Raw genomic sequence first — 18,824 nt, 5'->3', positions numbered from 1 at the left:
ATAACATAGCCACACAATGGAATACTATGCAGCCGTAAAAAAGGAAAAAGCTCTATCATTTTTTCAGTTTATTTTGGGGACGAAATGACAGAAGAGTAGGGAAGGTCCATTTTTGACTCCCCGTATTTTATAATGGAAATTTTCTTATACTGGCCAGGTGCAAATTTTTATATTAAAAAAGGGCATTTCCCTTATTTCACAGTTAATGGTTCATTGATATTTCTATTTTTAGAGAAACAGTCACCAAGGACACTGGTCAAATTGACTAATTTTCTTGGCATTTCTAAATTTTTTTTGCTATTAGTGAAATTCGAAAGAGAAGAGGAAAAGCTGAAGGAAAAGGAAAAGTAAAGAGGCTATTTAGTATTCCCTGTGAATCCTAGCGAGGACATTTAACTTGAAGATAGGAGAGTAAATGGAGTAAATGGAGATCCTGTGTGAGCACTAAGATACGGATCATGAACCTTTCTCTCGATTTCATCGTCCAGTCTTCTTAGTTCCATTTCACGCTGATCTTGCTGCAGCTTCAGAAACCGCCTTCGTGTAGCATCTTGTAAGTGCATTTCCTTGACTTTCAGCTCTCTTTTCACAGAAGCTAGTCTTAAATACAAAATACATTAAGAGGAACACATAAACACATTTCCCAATATAGACTGAAGTGGAAAAATCGTATGTTTCACAACAATGAAAGGCCCGCCACTGACTTTGGCGCACCTGCCCCAGTCCCCTGGTGCTACTTTGGCATCCCGCACACGGAGAAATGATGCCCGTGGCTGCCTTCGTGGAAAGGACAAGTGTCCAAACGCAACTCGCTATGCTTTTCGTATTTAAAAGTTCCTAACAGGTCTACTCAGATCACCTTGGTGCAATCAATATCCTTTATCTGAAGGAAGAATGCCACAAAGTGCTCTGGGGTCACCAAAGATTATGTATGCTTTCTCTGCCAGAATTTTAGTACAAGGTTAATGCTCAGTTCAGTAACTGTGTTTAACCCACACTAGAAATCAGTTTCGTAAAATCCCAACAAGGAGTAAAACTCAGTAAACACTTACAGAAGTGAGGTTCTCCAACAATTAGGCTTAGTCTCAGTGCTCATCCCATAATCTTAATTAATTGAAACATTTTGCTTTATTAATATACTTTTGAATAAGCATTTAATACTTCTTCCCCTATCCTCCAAAGTATGAGATGCATAATGAGATAATCATTTTATGTTCCAATTTTCAAGTCATACAGATATGTTTAAAACACAATTTTAAAAATTCTGCTCCCCTGGAGGTGATTTATCCAGCACTGTGTTACAAAGCATTTTTGCCTATTGTACAATGATGTTTCCAATAATGTCCTCCAGGGCACATTAGACTTGTGTTACTTTTGAATAATCAGTGCAGTCAGAATTCCATTTCATATGCCAATTTTTTGAAATGTGGTAGATGCAGATTTGTTATTAGTTTAAATTTTTGCTTAATGGAAATGCCACAGCTGGGTAATGTTACGTATATAGAAAAAAAAGAAGAAAATAAAAATTATTCAACTAACTCACAAATCCAGATTTTCTCAAAGTGGTAACACATACCTCTGTCTTTGCTGTATCATCTTTTCCTCCTCCTGTAAGAGCAATTCTCTCCTCGTTTCTTCGGCTTTACGAAGTAGTTCTTGTTTTTGGTACCAAGCTTCGTCTTCAACTCTCTGCTGGTCTACCTCAGCTTGCATATCTTCAACCATCTGCCTTAAGTAGGGAATACTTACTATTATATCCAGACACGGACAAGCCCCCAGTACACACTTGTGATTATGCAAGGGTAAATTGCTATTTGCCTGTCAGACCTTGAACTACTGCCTTTCACTTTCATATTTATCTCATCCAAGTGGTAGAAAGCACCGAAAAGGATGCCCTATGTAAGTCTCACCAAGAAATGCAAACAAAGAAAAAAATTCAAACAAAGAAAACTGAGTAATTTAAGTCCAACCAAAACACAAGATGTATACCTGATTAACATGTAATTGTTTTACTTCTATATGCAAGAATTAAATATTTTTAAAGATATTCCCAGCCTTCAAACTCTGATTTTACACAAATACTTAATAATTTACATGTGTTTTTCATAAAAAATTCTGTCTGTATTTATGACAGATTTTGCTACTATCACACAAAGAACAACTATTCCATGATTACCTCTCCCTCAGGTAGTCCAATTCATCAATCCTTATTCTTTCTCGCTCCTGTGTCTGATAGTCCACAATAAACTTTGGATATTGGTTAAATACTGGATATTGCCCTTTTGTCAAGGCCACAAAGACATGAAGCGTGCTGTTGGGATGAATATCAGTAGGAGTGGTATCCATGAGATGATAGACTTCTCTAATGACAACGCTTATATCCAGGTTATTCCGATGATGAAAAAAATACTGTAAGAAAACTTTGTGTTGAAATTGTGATTTATCTAATAAAGCAGTTACGAGGGAGAAAATAAGAGTTTAAAAATTGTGAATTTATCTTTTCTTCCTTTCTTTTTTTTCTTCCTTCCTTCTCTTCCTCCCTTCCTTCCTCCGTCCCTTCCGTCCTTCCTTCCCCCCACCCTCCCTCTCTCTCTCTTTCCTTTCTTGGCAAATTCACTGAAACTTTTCTTAACCCAAGTTTTAAAATGAAGAGTCAATTTCATATTTTCAAAGTCTAATAAGATTTCAAAACCAAACTTCTGAAATAATACTTCTTAAATTTTAACTCCAACAGAAGGCCTCCTTTATATTAGAAGAAGAACACTTCAACCAACAATGGAGCAAACTCTTCTGCTTGGATTTTTTCCTTGCAAAATCCAAAATAAATAAATTTGAAAATAAATTAGCTTGATTCGTTAAAAATATCTGAAATGTTTCCACACTATCTTGTTCTGCTGGCAGGTCCAAATTCTAAAATATATATAGATATGTATCTTGTGAACAGTAAGTAAAAATAAAGTTTGACAGGGGTGCTTGGGTGGCTTAGTCGGTTAAGCGTCCGACTCTTGATTTCAGCTCAGGTCATGATCTCGGGGTCGTGAGATTGAGCCCCTCGTTAGGCTCCGTGCTCAGTGGGGAGTCTGCTTGAGATTCCTTTTCTCCATCTCCCTCTGCCCCTCCCCACCCGCTCTCTCTCTCAAATAAATAAATGTTTAAAAAAAGAAAAACTAAAAACCTTTAAAAAAATAAAGTTTGACAGGAACCACTAAATAAGTAACAAACCCAATTCATCCTGTTTACCAAAAGAATCTCTCCTTTCATTTTTTATTTTTATTTTTTTAAGATTGTATTTATTTATTTGAGAGACAGAGAGAGAGAACACATACGAGCGGGGCGAACGGCAGAGGGAGAGTGACAAGCAGACTCCCCGCTGAGTGCGAAGCCTGACTTGGGGCCCCATCCCAGGACCTTGAGATCATGACCTTAACCAATTGAGTCAGACACTTAACCAATTGACCCTCTCCTTTTAAAAACCTCCTCTAATGCTTTCAAGTAACCTTCCTGCCATATCTCAAAATTCTCAGAGTAACCATTTCATATGTGTAATAAGCATCCAGATTGTCACAGACTGGATGGATCACTGATAAAACCACCCAAGGAATTACCAAGGACTCAACTGGTAAACATCCTTTACATAGGGAACAAGCGCTAAGCTCCAGTATTACTGTGTTTCTTTTCTGAAGCTACGACTTGAAGACAAATAGTGTGCTGTGATTGTCTGTTGGATTCGCGACCAACAATGTCAGAGTAAGGGTGTGATTGGTATACCTTGCTCTCCACTCCATTACTCCCATCTGGCACTAGTACCTGACATGCAACAGGTACTCAATAAATGTATCCGTTCTTCAATGGGAATAAATGAGACTTGAGAACCGCGACTTAAGAACAAGGATATTTACCTCAAAATCATCTTTAAGACTGCAGTTGAGCAAAGGAGCTCTAGAGCATATGTTGTAGGCTACCACAGTCATCAGGAGGAATGAAGGATGGTTGGAAAAGACATTATCAAACAATTTTAGCCACTCCTCTCTTGTTAGTACTTCTGAAAAAACAGTTTCAAGAAGAGGCCATGCATACAGCTAAAATAAATAAGGAAAAACTTATTAGTTTTCTATGGAAAAGTCATTAAGTCCTTGCTAATACTCTCTTACATTTGAGGTAGCTGTTAAAACCATTATATTCAAAACAATTCTGAAAAGAACTGCCTTAATATGGACCCTTCTTTATAGACTTTTGGGAAAGCAGTTTAATGAAGAAAAAGAATGGAATACTGTTAAAAATACAAAGGATAGTATGTTCTTTTATTATACTCTTCCAAGAAAATTCTGTCTTATTTAATACCAGAACCAGTGTTAGCTTCCAAGATTAGTCATGTTATCCTAAAAACCTCACACTTCTTACCTGGGAAGTTATGTCATGATCTATGAAGTGCTGCAGCAGGTCTTTGTCGTGGAATGCCAAAACATTTTCTATCATACTGAGAATATTGATGGGAGGGTTAGGGAAATATTCAAACCAGTGTTGACACCAATTGACTATGAAGAAAAAAATTGAAAATCTATCTTTACCATTCTATATTATCAAGGGATTCTGCAATTCTTACATGAATCCACTCTATGTCCTCAATATGCCCATTAATAAAGAAAACATGACAACTCTTTAAGTTCTAGAACCATCGATTTTAAAGTTGCATCATGTTAACATTGTATTTTAGGTTTATAGAATTGCCCAATTTCTTCAACTGAGAGCAGTCAATGAGGAAGTGTCCATTAAAACAAACAGAACTTCCCAAAGTATTCCTGATCTTCCTGTAGGGCGCTCTGCTTCCTGCTTCTCCTGGTTAACAAAATGACCCTTCTACAAAAAGATTCCTTCTTAAGTCTTGACAATCTCCTAAAATCTACTCAAATTCATACCTAATCAAAATTAGAAAAGTTTACAAGAAATGTTCAAAATTACTAATTTTTTTTGAGAGAGCGTGAGGGGGGGTGGGCAGAGGGAGAGAGAGAATCTTAAGCAGACTCCACGCCCAAGGTGGAGCCTAACACCATGATCCTGAGATCATGACCTGAGCCGAACCCAAGAGTTGGACGCTTAACCAACTGAGCCACCCAGGCGCCCCCAAGATTATATTCTTACACATCAATAGCAACACATAAAAACAAATGGGCATGTATCATACCCCTATCCATTAAATGTTATAATAGCAGAATAAACACGTCCCTATTACTAGGACAAGAGTGACTGTTCTACGGCCGTGATAACAACCACCAGAACTGGTTTTAAATCTAAGCCATCGATGACAACTTATTCAGTAAACCTGACTTTGAAAACCAACCAGTGACGGAGGGATTCTCTGAAAGTCAGCCAGTGGAAAGCAGAATCTATTCTGCTCAAGATGCTTCTACAGCTCACGTTAACTCACTGAGTAACCACTACGACCCCCAAAACATTCTCCTAAAAACGCTGGTAAGATCAGTTAGTTTCACTCAATGGACTACGTCTAATCACCACAGCCCTCCTTAATTATTAAATTCGGATTTTTATTTTAAACACTGAATTGTGGTTCCATCCTTTGACAATAAGATCTCCTTTCTCATATTAGCAAAAGGAGGCTTAGATCGGCAGAATTTTGGATTATATCTGGTTATAAAGGGCCTACTAATTCCAGAAGTCAATTATTTATTAGTAAGTAAATGTGAGTTAATAATTGAGGCATAAATAAACTCTTGCAAAAACTAAGCTTTGAAAGAAATTATTTCAGCTTCTTTAACTGCTGCTCTTAACTTTAAAAGAAAAACCCAGTTCAGCAACACATGCTAAGTGTCTATCATGTCTCAGATACTGCTAGTCCTAGGAATTTTAAAACACCACACACACACACACACATAGCTCAGATTTTTATAACTAATCTTCATCAAGAGAACACAGTTCTCAGTTAGGCATGAGGGAAACCCTGCTTTATACAGTGTTTGCCTTCTCTTCTTCTGTTCTGCATGGTGTCACCACAACAGAAGTATGGGTAGAGGACCCAGAGACAGAACTCACCGGAGAAGAGGATAAAGAGAAGTAACTGTGGAGATCCTTGGCTAAACCGGAAGAACTCCCTCTTGGTCATAAAAGAGACTGTAAACAGTGCTTAAAGATGACTTTTATAAACATATCCCAAAGGACTGTATTCCTTTTCCCCAGGTCCCAACTAGACTGTAAACCTAAAAAGCCAGAACAACGGTGTATCGCAAGCAATGCTAACATTTAGTTGGAGCTCAGAAAATGTTTCTTGAATAAAACTAGTTTGAGACCCTTGACAGAGGGGAGACCCTTCACAGCTACTCATGCTGACCATGATGGATCTTTTAGATTTAAATTCCAGGCTTAGAAGAGAAAATCAATTCCTCAGCACATAATCATACTCCAGCGATATAACAAGATTTTACTGGAAATAAAAAATAGTTTTGCATGCTTACCTACATATAAACAGCTTTTCTTAGGGTAAAATATCATTTGCCATTTTAACCATTTTTAAGTATGCAATTCAGTGTCAATAACTATATGCACAATGTTGTGCAACCATCACTATTTGCAAAATCCTTCCCCAGACAGAAACTCTGTACCCATTCAGGACTAACCTCCCATTCCCACCTCCTCCAACTCCTGGTAACCTCTAATCTACTTTCTGTGTCCATAAATTTGCCTATTTGAAATATTTCATATAAATTTGTCCTTTTGTGCCTAGCTTTCAGGGTCTATTCCTTTATGTGGTTAAATCATATTCCATCGTATACCTATATATACTATATACATAGTTGATCCATTCATCTGTTAGCAATGATGATAACATGATGATGACGATACTTGGGCCGTTTCCACCTTTTGGCTATTGGGAATAACGCTACCATGGATAGTCACATACAAGTATCTGTTTGAATCTCTGTTTTCAATTCTTTTGGTAATCCCTAAGAGTGCAATTGCAGGATTATATGATAATTTTATGTTTAACTTTTTGAGGAACTGCCAATTTTCCACAGTGAACACCATTTTACATTTCCAGCAATGTATGAAGGCTAGAATTTTTCCACATTCTTGCCAACACCTATTTTTTTCCTGTTTTTAAATTATAGACATCCTAGATGATATAAAGTGGTATCTCAGTGTGGTTTTGATTTGCATTTCCCTAATAACTAATGATCCAGAGTATCTTTTCATGTACTCATCAGCCATTTGTGTATCTTCTTTGGAGAAAAGTCTAATCAAGGCCTTTGCCCATATAAAAATTGGATTATTTGTCGTTTTGTTGTTGAGTTGCTTCTTTTCCTTTTAAAACTCCGAGTGTTATTGCCAGGGTAAATTAGTATAACCCCCCCCTTTTTTTTTTTTAAGATTTTATTCATTTGAGACACAGAGATAGAGAGAGAGAGAGAGAAAGCATGAGCAGGGAGAGAGGCAGAGGGAGAGGGAAAAGCAGGCTCCTCCCTGAGCCAGGAGCCCGATGTGGGGCTCGATCCCAGGATCCTGGGATCATGACCTGAGCCGAAGGCAGACGCTTAACCATCTGAGCCACCCAGGCGTCCCTAGTATAACTCTTTTAAGGAATCAATTAGAATATTCATATTTTATGACCTAACAATACCAATTCTAGGAATTGACCAAGAGAAAATATTATACATATTTATATGTGAAGATAGTTGTAACACTGTTTCTTTAGGTAAAAGTTAGAAATAACCTAAATGTCCAACAACAGATTAAACTAGTACATTCACATTATAGAATATTAGAGTCATAAGGGGGAAAAAAAGAATATTAGTCAATGAAATATTTTTTTTTTTTTAAAGATTTTATTTATTTATTCATGAGAGATAGAGAGAGAGAGGCAGAGGCAGAGGGAGAAGCAGGCTCCCCGCAGAGCAGGGAGCCCGATGCGGGACTCGATCCCGGGACCCTGGGATCATGACCTGAGCTGAAGGCAGACGCTTAACCGACTGAGCCACCCAGGCGTCCCCTAGTCAACGAAATATTTATAGGGGCGCCTGGGTGGCTCAGTCATTAAGTGTCTGCCTTTGGCTCAGGTCGTGATCCCGGAGTCCTGGGATCGAGCCTGCATCGGGCTCCCTGCTCGGCGGGAAGCCTGCTTCTCCCTCTCCCCACTCCCCCTGCTTGTGTTCCCTCTCTCACTGTCTCTCTCTCTATCAAATAAATAAAATCTTTAAAACAAAACAAAACAAAACAAATATTTATAAAGTTTATAAAAAGAGAAATGTACCTAACATATTAAATAAAAAGTAGTATAGGGGCGCCTAGGTGGCTCAGTCAGTTAAGCGTCTGCCTTCAGCTCAGGTAATGATCCCAGGGTCCTGGGATTGAGCCCCGTGTCAGGCTCCCTGCTCAGCAGGAAGTCGGCTTCTCCCTCTGCCCCTCCCTCTAGCTCATGCGCTCTCTCTCAAACAAATAAATAAAAAATCTTAAAAAAAAAAAAAGGTAGTATAATTACAAAAATTTTAAAAACTGCTTAAAAAGTATGGAAAAATTATTTTAAAAAAACTAATGGTCTAGCAATTGGGGGACTAAACTATGATACACCTATATGATGGAATATTATATTACACAGTTATATATTATATTAAACAAATTATGTTTTTCAAGAATATTTAATGATTTGGGGAAAATGCTCTTATAAGAAATTCATCAATATATTATATCAAAGATTATCAATGAGGAGGAGGAACATTGGTGAATTTTCTTTTCTTTTGTATGTTTTCCTATATTTTCTCCAATCAGTAAAAATTTATCAAAGCAAATATAATGCAATTAAATGAACAAAAAAACATAAAGAGAAATACACTATAATATTCACAATATGTATGCTTGAATCTTTTTATTTCTACTTTTAAAAATTTTACTGTAATTACAGTTAAGTGCTTATCTCCTTTGTATAAGAAAACCTTTGAAAGCAATTTAAAATACATATAAAATTGTTATTCTTGTTAAACCAATCTATAACTGGATTCAGTTTATTGACCTAATTATACTAATATGAAAAAAAGGACTCACTTTTCAGAGTAGATGCTGTTGATGGCAAGGGTAAACACAATGGTTCGCAGCACAGACTAGAGTCTGCCTGGGTTCAAATCCTCGTTCTGCCACCAACCTACCCTTGGGAAGCTCTGTGTGCCTCATTCTGCCACCAACCTACCCTTGGGAAGCTCTGTGTGCCTCAGTTTCCTCAGTTATAAAAAGAAAATAACAACGCCTACCTCATAGGACTGTTGTAAGATTTACGTAAGTTAATAAAGGCAAAACACAGAGAATGGTACCTGGCACACGGGAAGTTCTCAAGAAATGTTTGCTCTGGATGCTGAGAACGAGGACGGCAGTTAGCAGCTTCCACAACAGGCACTGTGTGCTAAATCCCTTACGTACTTACTACAATCCTATGAATAATAACTGACTTTCAGTAAGTGAAGCATCTGCTTCCTTCTTACCTTTTTTTTTTAGGATTGTTATTTATTTGAGAAAGAACGTGCGTGTGCACACAAACAGGGATGGGAGGGGCTAAGGGGGAGGCAGGCTCCCCGCTGAGCTCCATCCCAGGACCCTGAGATCATGACCTGAGCTAGACCCTTAACCGACTGAGCCACCCAGGCGCCCCTGCTTCCTTCTTACTAACAAAATCTAACCTGTAACGGTATCTTCTAAAACGCAACTATCCAAATTTTCTTGTAAATAGAAAGGTTTATGTATAAATGTCCGAACTGTCCATTCTGTGCTCTCTATCTGATTGTTCAACACCAGAACTGTTAAATGTTACAAAGCTGCAAAGACATCACAAAAATATACAGGAAATCCACTCTTGGTTTCATTATTTAATACTTATGTACTTACTTATGAGAGTAGCAACAACTTCAAAACAAATGAGCTGGTTGTTCTGGAATAATTTTACAAATGGAAAAGCCAAGAGTGGAAGATACGGTGTGTCGCTAAAGATGGCAGACCAGTGAGCTAATGCAGATAGGGTTCTGTGAATCAGGTAAGGAGATAAAGACCAGAGAACAGTTTACTATTAAAATTTGACTAAATAATATATTCACCTGATAAAAAATTTGCTATGGAAGGTATATTTGATGAAAATTCTCCCTCCTACCTTTATCATCTAGCTTACTTCCCCAGAACCACTGTTAAAAGTAGAGATCCTTTTTTAAAAAATAGAAAGGTTGGTATAAACATTGTTTTACACCTTGTGTTTTCCACTTAATAGTATCTTGGAAACAGTTCATTTTCAGTAGATGTGGAGCTTTGATACACAAGATAGTTTCGTATAGATACACCTTAATTTCTTTAACTTGGGCCTTACTGGGCATTTAAGTTGTTTCTAATCCTTTATAAATAATGCCATGCTTATTGTTTTATTTACATCATTCTTCATGTAGGAATATAAATTTGGATAAATTCCTAGAAGTGGAATTGCTGAATCAAAAAACATGTGCATTAATTTCAATAGCCAGTGCCAAATTATTCTTTGCAAAAATAGTGGCTATTCACATTCTCATTAGCAGAGTAAAGGGATGCCCATTTTCTCACTCTGGCCAATGTGTTTTATTATCAACCTTCTTTTTAAACCTTTAGTCTAGGTGAGAAATGGTATTTCAATGTGGTTTTAAATGTATATGTGTATATACATTTTCAATGTAATTTTAATTGGCATTTATTATAAGAGAGGTACAGCATCTTTTCATGTCTAAGAACCATATCCCCAGCTATGAACTACACATTCAATCCTTTTTCCATTTTTTATTCATTGGTCCTTTCCATGCTCATTTAAATGAATACTTCATATAGAAACCAGTCTTTTATCTGTCCTATGTTTTGTATATACCTTCTCAGTTTTACATATGTCTCTGGGGAATTTTTTTACATGTAGAGATTCATGTTCATAGCAATCTCTTCCGGATATGTCAAGTTTAAAAAGGCTTGCCTTACTCTAGGGCTATAATTCTCCCATATTCTGATACTTTCAAGGTTTCCCTTTTTTTTTAAACCTTTTGTTTTGAGATAGTTTTAGGTTTACAAAAAGTTGTAAAATCAGTAGAGAGTTCCTGTATACCTTTCACTCAAATTACTCTGTTAACATCTTGCATAAATACAGTACAATTATCAACACTAGGAAATTAACATTGGTACTGTGCTATTAACTAAATCAGACTTCATTCAGATTTTATCATTTTTCCCATTTTGCTGTGTCATTTTTTCGTTTTGCCAATCTAGGATGCAACACTGTATTTCTTTGCTAAGTCCCCACAGGTTCTTCCAATGTGGAAGCTCCCAGTTTCTTATCTTTTGGACACTGACATTTTTGAGGAATACCACATAGTTATTTTATAGATTGTCCCTCAATGTTTTCTCACAATTTTAGAGTGAGGTTATAAATTTCTGGCAAGAATACCAAAAAGTGATGTACAACATACTGATGTGTATTATTACTGGTGATTTTAAATCTGACTACTTAGTTAAGGTGGTATCGGCCAAGTTTCTCTACTATAAAATTACTATCTTCCCGTTTGTAATTAATAAATATCTCTAGGAAGATACATATATTGCTGCAATATACCGAACATACCTCTGTAATACTCTGAGTAGTTTCCCGCTTTTGATGGGGTATTTCTTCTGAAGGTTGAGAAATGCCACATGAACACCCTTATCTTCCAGGCTGCTAAATGCCGTATGGTTTTCAGGCAGTTGTAGAAGAGAACGCCAAATGAACATTCTGGAACAAAAACGTAATTTCAACCAAGAAAAATTTGGGGGGTAAAATTGATTTAACATGAAAGAAAGTAAATTTTACCTGTATTTCATTGGATATTCACCATAGCCTTTTAATAAGACTTGTAAACGCTTTTTGTTCAAGCCATCGGACAACTCATTCTTAAAAAAATAAATAAATAAATAATATCAGTAAGTGACATAATCACAAAACTGAAAAGGTAATCTAGCCCACAGTGGCTTTCCAGCTTTACTTACTTATGTATTTAAAGATTTTATTCATTTATTTATTTATTTTAGAGGGGGGAGGAATGAGCAGGGGGAGAAGCAGAGACAGAGGGGGAAAGAATCTCAAGTAGACACCACGCTGCGCATGGATTCTGATGCGGGGCTCGATCTCACGACCCTGAGATCATGACCTGAGCTGAAACTAAGAGTCGGGATGCTCAACCAACTGAGCCACCCACGTACCCCGTGGCTTTCCAATTTTAGAACACTACGTGCAGTAAAAAAATATTTTTACAACATGGGACTCTCTATTCTCTGTCTCTCTCTCTCCAGTGCACATGTACACAGCAGATAAAGTTCATGACGTATCACCCTAGACCTGGGTTTGGCAAACTTTTTCTGTAAAGGGTCAGAGAGTAAATGTTTTAGGCTTTGTGGGTCAAGAGATAAAATCAAGGATATTATGAAGATACTTAAAATGTAAACATTTAAAAATGTGAAACTTATTCTTAGCCGGAGGAGCCAGATGTGGCCGGCGGGCTGTCACCTGCTAATCCCAGCGGCAAGAGCAATGTGTCCTGGTATTTTCTTCCTTCTTTCTCTCCCCACCCTTTCACTTTTTTCCCCCTTCTTACTTTTTTTTTTATTAAGATTTTATTTATTTATTTGACAGAGAGAGACACAGCGAGAGAGGGAACACAAGCAGGGGCAGAGGGAGAGGGAGAAGCAGGCTTCCCAGAGAGCAGGGAGCCTGATGCAGGGCTCGATCCCAGGACCCTGGGACCATGACCCGAGCAGAAGGCAGATGCTTAATGACTGAGCCACAGGTGCCCCTCCCCCTTCTTACTTTTAAGTCAATTTTTATCTTAATGGAAAATTACTATATAGATTTGGGGATGATAAAGCCATTTTCAGAGATGACCTCGTTTGATGCTAACAACTCAACGGAACAGATGGGATGTTTTTTCTTTGAGAAAAAGGGTAGGTCAGAGCTCAGTGACACAAACCTGATCAATAAGTCTTGGCTCAAGACTCAAAGCCAGATTTTCTGACTTGGTTCAATGCCCCCCCCTTTTTTTTTTTACCATAAAAAACAGGTAGTCCAATGTAAGAGGGGGTGAAGGGAAAACCCAAGAGGATGGTGAATGAAGATCCCCCTTTGAGAGCCATGCGCCAGAGACTGAAGGCTGAGGCAACAGGATCTAGGAAAGAGACACATTCATTCCCGTCATCTGCAAGACACCTGCTGCCACTGGAACCTCTTTGTAAACAAAGATAAAACGCCCAGGTGGGTTTGGCTTGAGTTTTATCTGTTCTTATCTTGACCACATACAGATGAAGTTCCTGCTTCCCCGTCCATATCCCGACAACAAGATTAGTGGACGAAATGCATTTCACCCTGAACAAGGGTTCTACTTGGACCTACTCCTTACAGCCGGCTGAGGATTGCTTAGAAGCAGCCCACTCCCTGACACATTTCTGTAGGATTTCCGAATTTGACTCACACTAGAGCACTGCCAGGTGCCCTGATGGTGGTGCCTCTTTTATTTCACAGAAGTCAATTGTGATCATGCCCTCCTTTTTCTCAGAAAAGCCTCCTATAAATTCTCAGGAAAGCTGAGGTCAGACCATGTCTCAGAGCTATCATTCAGCCTATTTTCTCAGTCCCTGAACAAGAACAATATTGTCCAATCTTTACACAGCTAGACTTGTGCCTGCTAGTTAGCTTTTTAAAACTAACCAATATTTTTGGAAGGGAGCTTGGTGGGGGGATGGGATAATTGGGTGATGGGCATTAAGGAGGGCATGTGTTGTAATGAGCACTGGGCATTATATGTAATGAGCAACCAATGAATCACTAAATTCTACCCCTGAAACTAATAATACGCTATATATTGACTAAACTGAATTTATTTATTTATTTATTTTTAAAGATTTTATTTATTTATTGGACAGAGAGATAGCGAGAGCAAGAACACAATCAGGGGGAGTGGCAGAGGGAGAAGCAGGCTTCCCGCCGAGCAGGGAGCCTGATGTGGGGCTCCATCCCAGGACCCTGGGATCATGACCTGAGCTGAAGGCAGACGCTTAACGACTGAGTCACCCAGGCGCCCTGTTTATATTCTTTTTTAAAAAATGTATTTACTTATTTAAGTAATCTCTACAGTCAACATGGGGCTTGAACTCACGACCCCAAGATCAAGAGTCACATGCTTTTCTGACTGAGCCAGCCAGGCACTCCAGGATATTTTATTTCTTCTGCTTATACGAAGTTTCAATGTGGGATGAGTATCTGCCGTATGCAGTGCATCTCAGTCCAGACTAGGCGCATCTCAGGTACTCAGTAGCCCCATGTGGCTAGTGGCTAGCGTATTGGACAGTGCAATTCTATACTATTTGACTTCTTTAAAAATCATAAACATGTACTAATTATAATTACATACTTAAAATTTAGAAGGCACATTATAATTTCAGTTACAACTTTCTTCTCTTCTTTCCTTTAACTTCTAAGAGAGGGAAGAGTGATGATGGCCTATCATCAATCTTGTTCACAGCAGAGTCATGACAAACAAAAATGTAACTATAATATATTCTTACCTCTTTATTTTCAAAACTACCAGCCAGGTCTTGCTTTAGTATTCTGGTTTGTATTTTGTTTTCCCTTGATTTTGCTGGCCGCTGTACTCTTCCTGTTGTTACTTTTATCTTAAGGTCACCAGAATTCAGTTTACTCTTGGGCAAATCTTCAATCACTTTCACTAAGGGAGGAGGTGGCTAAAAGGGGGAAAAAATAAAATCTAGTGGTTATCCTTGGAAAACAGACCTGTCCACATAGGATTTACAAAATTTGTTGTGATCAATTTCATAATGTGCCTTAACATACATCATTATTCTTCAAGCAAAAAGTGTACATAAAATAACCAAGAATGTTTCCTTGTCATTAAATCAAAACAAATTTCTGCCAAATTCCTTTGAAGAACACAATAAAGATACATGATTGACAACAATAGAGAATTTAATTATCCCTTGAAAGCTGGCCTTCAATCATAGTATATCAATCCATTTTTTTAAAAGATTTTATTTATCTATTTGAGAGAGAGAGCATGAGAGAGAGAGAGTGAGCGAGCATGAGTGGGGGTGGGGGGACAGAGGCAGAGGGAGCAGTAGACTCCCCACTGAGCAGGGAGCCCAATGCAGGGCTCGATCCCAGGACCCCAGGATCATGGCCTGAGCCAAAAGCAGATGCCCCAATCCATTTTTTTTATACTTGCGCGATAAAGTTAGTAGTTTGGTGATAATCAGCACAGAAGGCACAGCTGGACGTAGGGCCCTCCTAGAACGGGGAGAGAAGCACCCTAATATTCTTTGGGCTCAAGTGAATTTCTCTGAGGGAGTTGTCAAATGACATTCCTCTAGAGGCATTTGACGCCTGCCTCTGTCCCTGGCTCCACAGAGAAGGCTGTTAGTCCCCTATGGCATCAACAGCTTAACGGGCAATTTGGACAGCACCACTTAGAGTCTTAATTCTCATTTCTATGGGAAAATAAGAAGAAAATTAGCCCCAACAATTTACTTAAGGGAAAATGATACACTAACACATTTTCTCTATGAATAATACCACTTTAAAATCAAAAGATCTTCCTTTTTCAAAGGAAATGAGCAGATAAGGTAACTCAGGCTTCCCGAGTTCTAAATATTAATGAAAGTACAATGGCTTTCACAGACCATTTAAATGTTTGAGGCCTTCATTGCTAGAAGTTTCCTTAGTAATTAGCCCAGACCCAAATCAAAGACTAGGTGGATGTGTGATTTTTAAAAATTTTTTCTGGAAGCCAAAGTGTCAATTCCTTTCATATGAAAACAGAGAACAACAACACAGGGAAGACCCCGTATGTCCAAATGAACACATTAGATTTCAGAAAAACACATGTTAGACACAGTACCTCGTATTCACATTGTCATGAAAGCCAGAATAGTGATCTTCCAAGATAATGTCTAATGAAAATGAATCACCACTCTTCAGGAAAGCTCTCTGAAAAGGATACCAAACTTTTTGACCTCTTCCCCTCTCACTCCCAAAAGAATAAAGCAGAACAAAGCAAACATCTTGACCCTTTTTCATAACATAGACTACTAAAAGGCTACTTTGAGGTTTCAGAGATTTTTCTCATGTTATCTTCAGAGGTTTAGGACTTCTGCTTTTGAAATCTGCAGCCTACTGTCTGAGTCCAAAAAAGTCTTCCCTGGGGCGCCTGGGTGGCTCAGTCGGGTTACACAGTTGACTTCAGCTCAGGTCATGATCTCAGGGTCCTGGGATTGAGCCCTGTGTCAGGTCTGTGCTTGGTGGGGAGTCTGTTTCTCCCTCTCCCTTTACCCTCCCCCCAACCCCCCACTCATGCTCTCTCTCTCAAATAAATAGAATCTTCAAAAAAAGTCTTCCCTATTGCCAACTGCAGTGTGATGAATACATAACACTGTAAAATGTATACAGTAGGTAATGTGATAATACACACATGGCATAGATACTAAATTTTTGTTTTAAAATTATTATAAAAAGCATTTAAAGTTGTGACTGTTTCTATAAGATTTTTTAAATGGTGTTTTTCTCGGATACATGGTCATTTATTCACATCTAGAAAAAACACAAGGATAAAGGCAAGTATAACAATAGCTCTGACCCAAAAAAAAGTATGATGGCCACCTATTCTATGATTCAATTTTTCAATTCTTTATCTATGAAATGCAATTAGAAATGGTCTGACTTCTAAATATTGCCCATCTTTCTAACCTCAATCCATTCTTCCCAATCTTTATTAAAATTTTTATTCTAGCGCCACGTTTTTTCTCTTGAACTTCATGTGCTTCCACGAAATACAATCTCCCAAAAGTTAGGGCCTGAGATATGACCTGCATAGCCAATACCTTAGTAGTGTTAAAACTTCAACAAAGAAGTAGCAATTAGCTTACTTATTGGCACAATTAGCACCAATAATTCTCCAATAGCCAAAAAACAGGACTTGAAGGAATGGAACATGGGTCAGTTCTATAGAAACTACAGACCTGAGCATTCGTGTATGCTCAATAGCCAGGAAGACACTGGTAATGTGTACAAAAGAAAAAGAAAAAAAGATCATCCTCCTTCTGTTATACTCTAGCTTTTCTGGTCAATATGATGTTAATTTGCTTAACAAAGAGCAGAGAGGAAGTCACTGACTTACTCTTACTTTGGTTTTTCTCAGATCTCTCCCCGCTTCTATTAATAACATGTACCTAGCTCCTCCAAAATTCAGCTAAGCTGAAAACTCCCATTAAGAGCAAATAATGTTATTAAAATTTTTAAAGTTTACGAGAACAGTAGAGTCTAATTCCATATGGTTAAAGAAAATGTACGCATGTGCGTGCGCACACACACACACACACACACACACACACAGAGTAGCTTCTCGCTAGTCACAGTAGGTCTGTTCTATAAAGAAGTCGCAAGTACTGAGTTAGTGATACTGAATCACCAATCCTAGGAGAAATACAGTTAGGTCCCTGTGAGCCAGTGATCACAGCCTTTCTATCAGCCAATCAATATGTCACTTTGTTTAGTGTATGTTTGTGTTTAAAGACACTTATTTCATATATATTGTTGATTTTTACCAGGAGGTGAATTCACATTTACAGAATCCATAAATAACGAGGACGGACTGTCTACATTCACAAGCATAGACAAAAAAGCCTGGGAAAATATATACCTCAAAATCATCCAAGAAAGGAGAGACTGAGTGATTCTCATCTCTTTGTTTATCTGTATCTTTTGATTTTTTTTTTCCTGTGTTAAGAGACTTATTACTTGTCTAACTAAAAAAAAAAAAAAAAAAAAAGATAAAAAGGACAAGAAGGAGCAGACACATAGCAAAAAGACTATATCATTTTAAGAACAGAACACGGGCCCTGCTAATGACTAGCTGTGTGATGAGGCTGAGGCATGAGCTTCTTCCTCCATAAAAGGAAATCATTAGACCAGGTGATCAGCAAAGTCCCTCTCAGGGGCAATGACACGACCCCAGAACTCACAAGGCTGCACACAGACAATGAGACTCGGCAACAAGTCGGGGAAATTCTAGATAACCATAAAAGAGAAGTGGGAAGTATATTTTAGGTGAAATGAACAATGCAGCAGATGTAGAAATGAGAATGGGGTCTATGGGGGGACAGTGAGGGAAGTTACAAGTCTGGGGAAGTAAGTTAGACAGGCAGACCAGACAAGATTAGAGAGGACTTTGACAGTCAGGCATTAGAGTCTGGACTTAAAGTGGCAGACAAAAGGAAGGAAGCCACCAAAGTAGCACTATTTTAGAAATGATGATGACAGTATTATTTTAGAAACATGCTATATAAAAGAGGGACTGATGGGCAGAGGGAGGCCCTGAGGGCTCCAAGTTTTTTTTTTTTTTAAAGATTATTTATTTATTTATTTATTTATTTATTTGATAGAGAGAGAGAGACACAGCGCGAGCAGGAACACAAGCAGGGGGAGTGGGAGAGGGAGAAGCAGGCTTCCCACTGATCAGAGAGCCGAATGCGGGGCTTGATCCCAGGACCCCGGGATCATGACCTGAGCCGAAGGCAGACGCTTAATGACTGAGCCACCCAGGCGCCCCTCTGAGTTTTGGTATATTGGTTTAAATAACTGAACTCAAGAGTAGTTACTGAGTACAAATACAGGGACAGCTAATGTGGAGATGGACAACAGGCAACACTTATATAGATATTATTTTAAATTTAAGAACTATGACTTAATATTGACTAGATCTAAAGATGTACAGGAACAGTCCTAGTGCTCCAAGATTTCT

At 38.2% G+C, this 18,824-nt stretch overlaps 1 protein-coding gene across 9 annotated transcripts in view; it reads right to left on the bottom strand.

The window, feature by feature from the left end:
* Positions 1-18,824, bottom strand: part of TBC1D31 (TBC1 domain family member 31) — a 64,950-nt gene that overhangs the window by 19,412 nt on the left and 26,714 nt on the right. For 7 of the 9 annotated variants that reach the window (XR_014144366.1, XM_081816478.1, XM_081816480.1 and 4 more), the window contains 10 exons: positions 14,581-14,757; positions 13,068-13,184; positions 11,837-11,916; positions 11,612-11,758; positions 9,880-10,013; positions 4,402-4,535; positions 3,900-4,079; positions 2,177-2,409; positions 1,577-1,729; positions 465-600 (listed from right to left, as the gene is read on the bottom strand). Coding sequence is in view for 8 of the 9 variants with exons in the window: in XM_081816478.1 (XP_081672604.1) it covers positions 465-600; positions 1,577-1,729; positions 2,177-2,409; positions 3,900-4,079; positions 4,402-4,535; positions 9,880-10,013; positions 11,612-11,758; positions 11,837-11,916; positions 13,068-13,184; positions 14,581-14,757 (1,491 nt within the window). In the remaining variant the exon portion in view is untranslated. The remainder of the gene's footprint in view (positions 1-464; positions 601-1,576; positions 1,730-2,176; positions 2,410-3,899; positions 4,080-4,401; positions 4,536-9,879; positions 10,014-11,611; positions 11,759-11,836; positions 11,917-13,067; positions 13,185-14,580; positions 14,758-18,824) is intronic. The other 2 variants (XM_081816477.1, XM_081816482.1) reach the window with 1 other exon arrangement.

This window comes from Leptonychotes weddellii, chromosome 4 (assembly GCF_054177405.1).
Source record: "Leptonychotes weddellii isolate Sample4059 chromosome 4, ASM5417740v2, whole genome shotgun sequence".
NCBI lineage: Eukaryota > Metazoa > Chordata > Mammalia > Carnivora > Phocidae > Leptonychotes > Leptonychotes weddellii.
The sequence above is the reverse complement of the archived record's forward strand: the minus strand, read 5'-3'. Positions and strand labels throughout refer to the sequence as shown.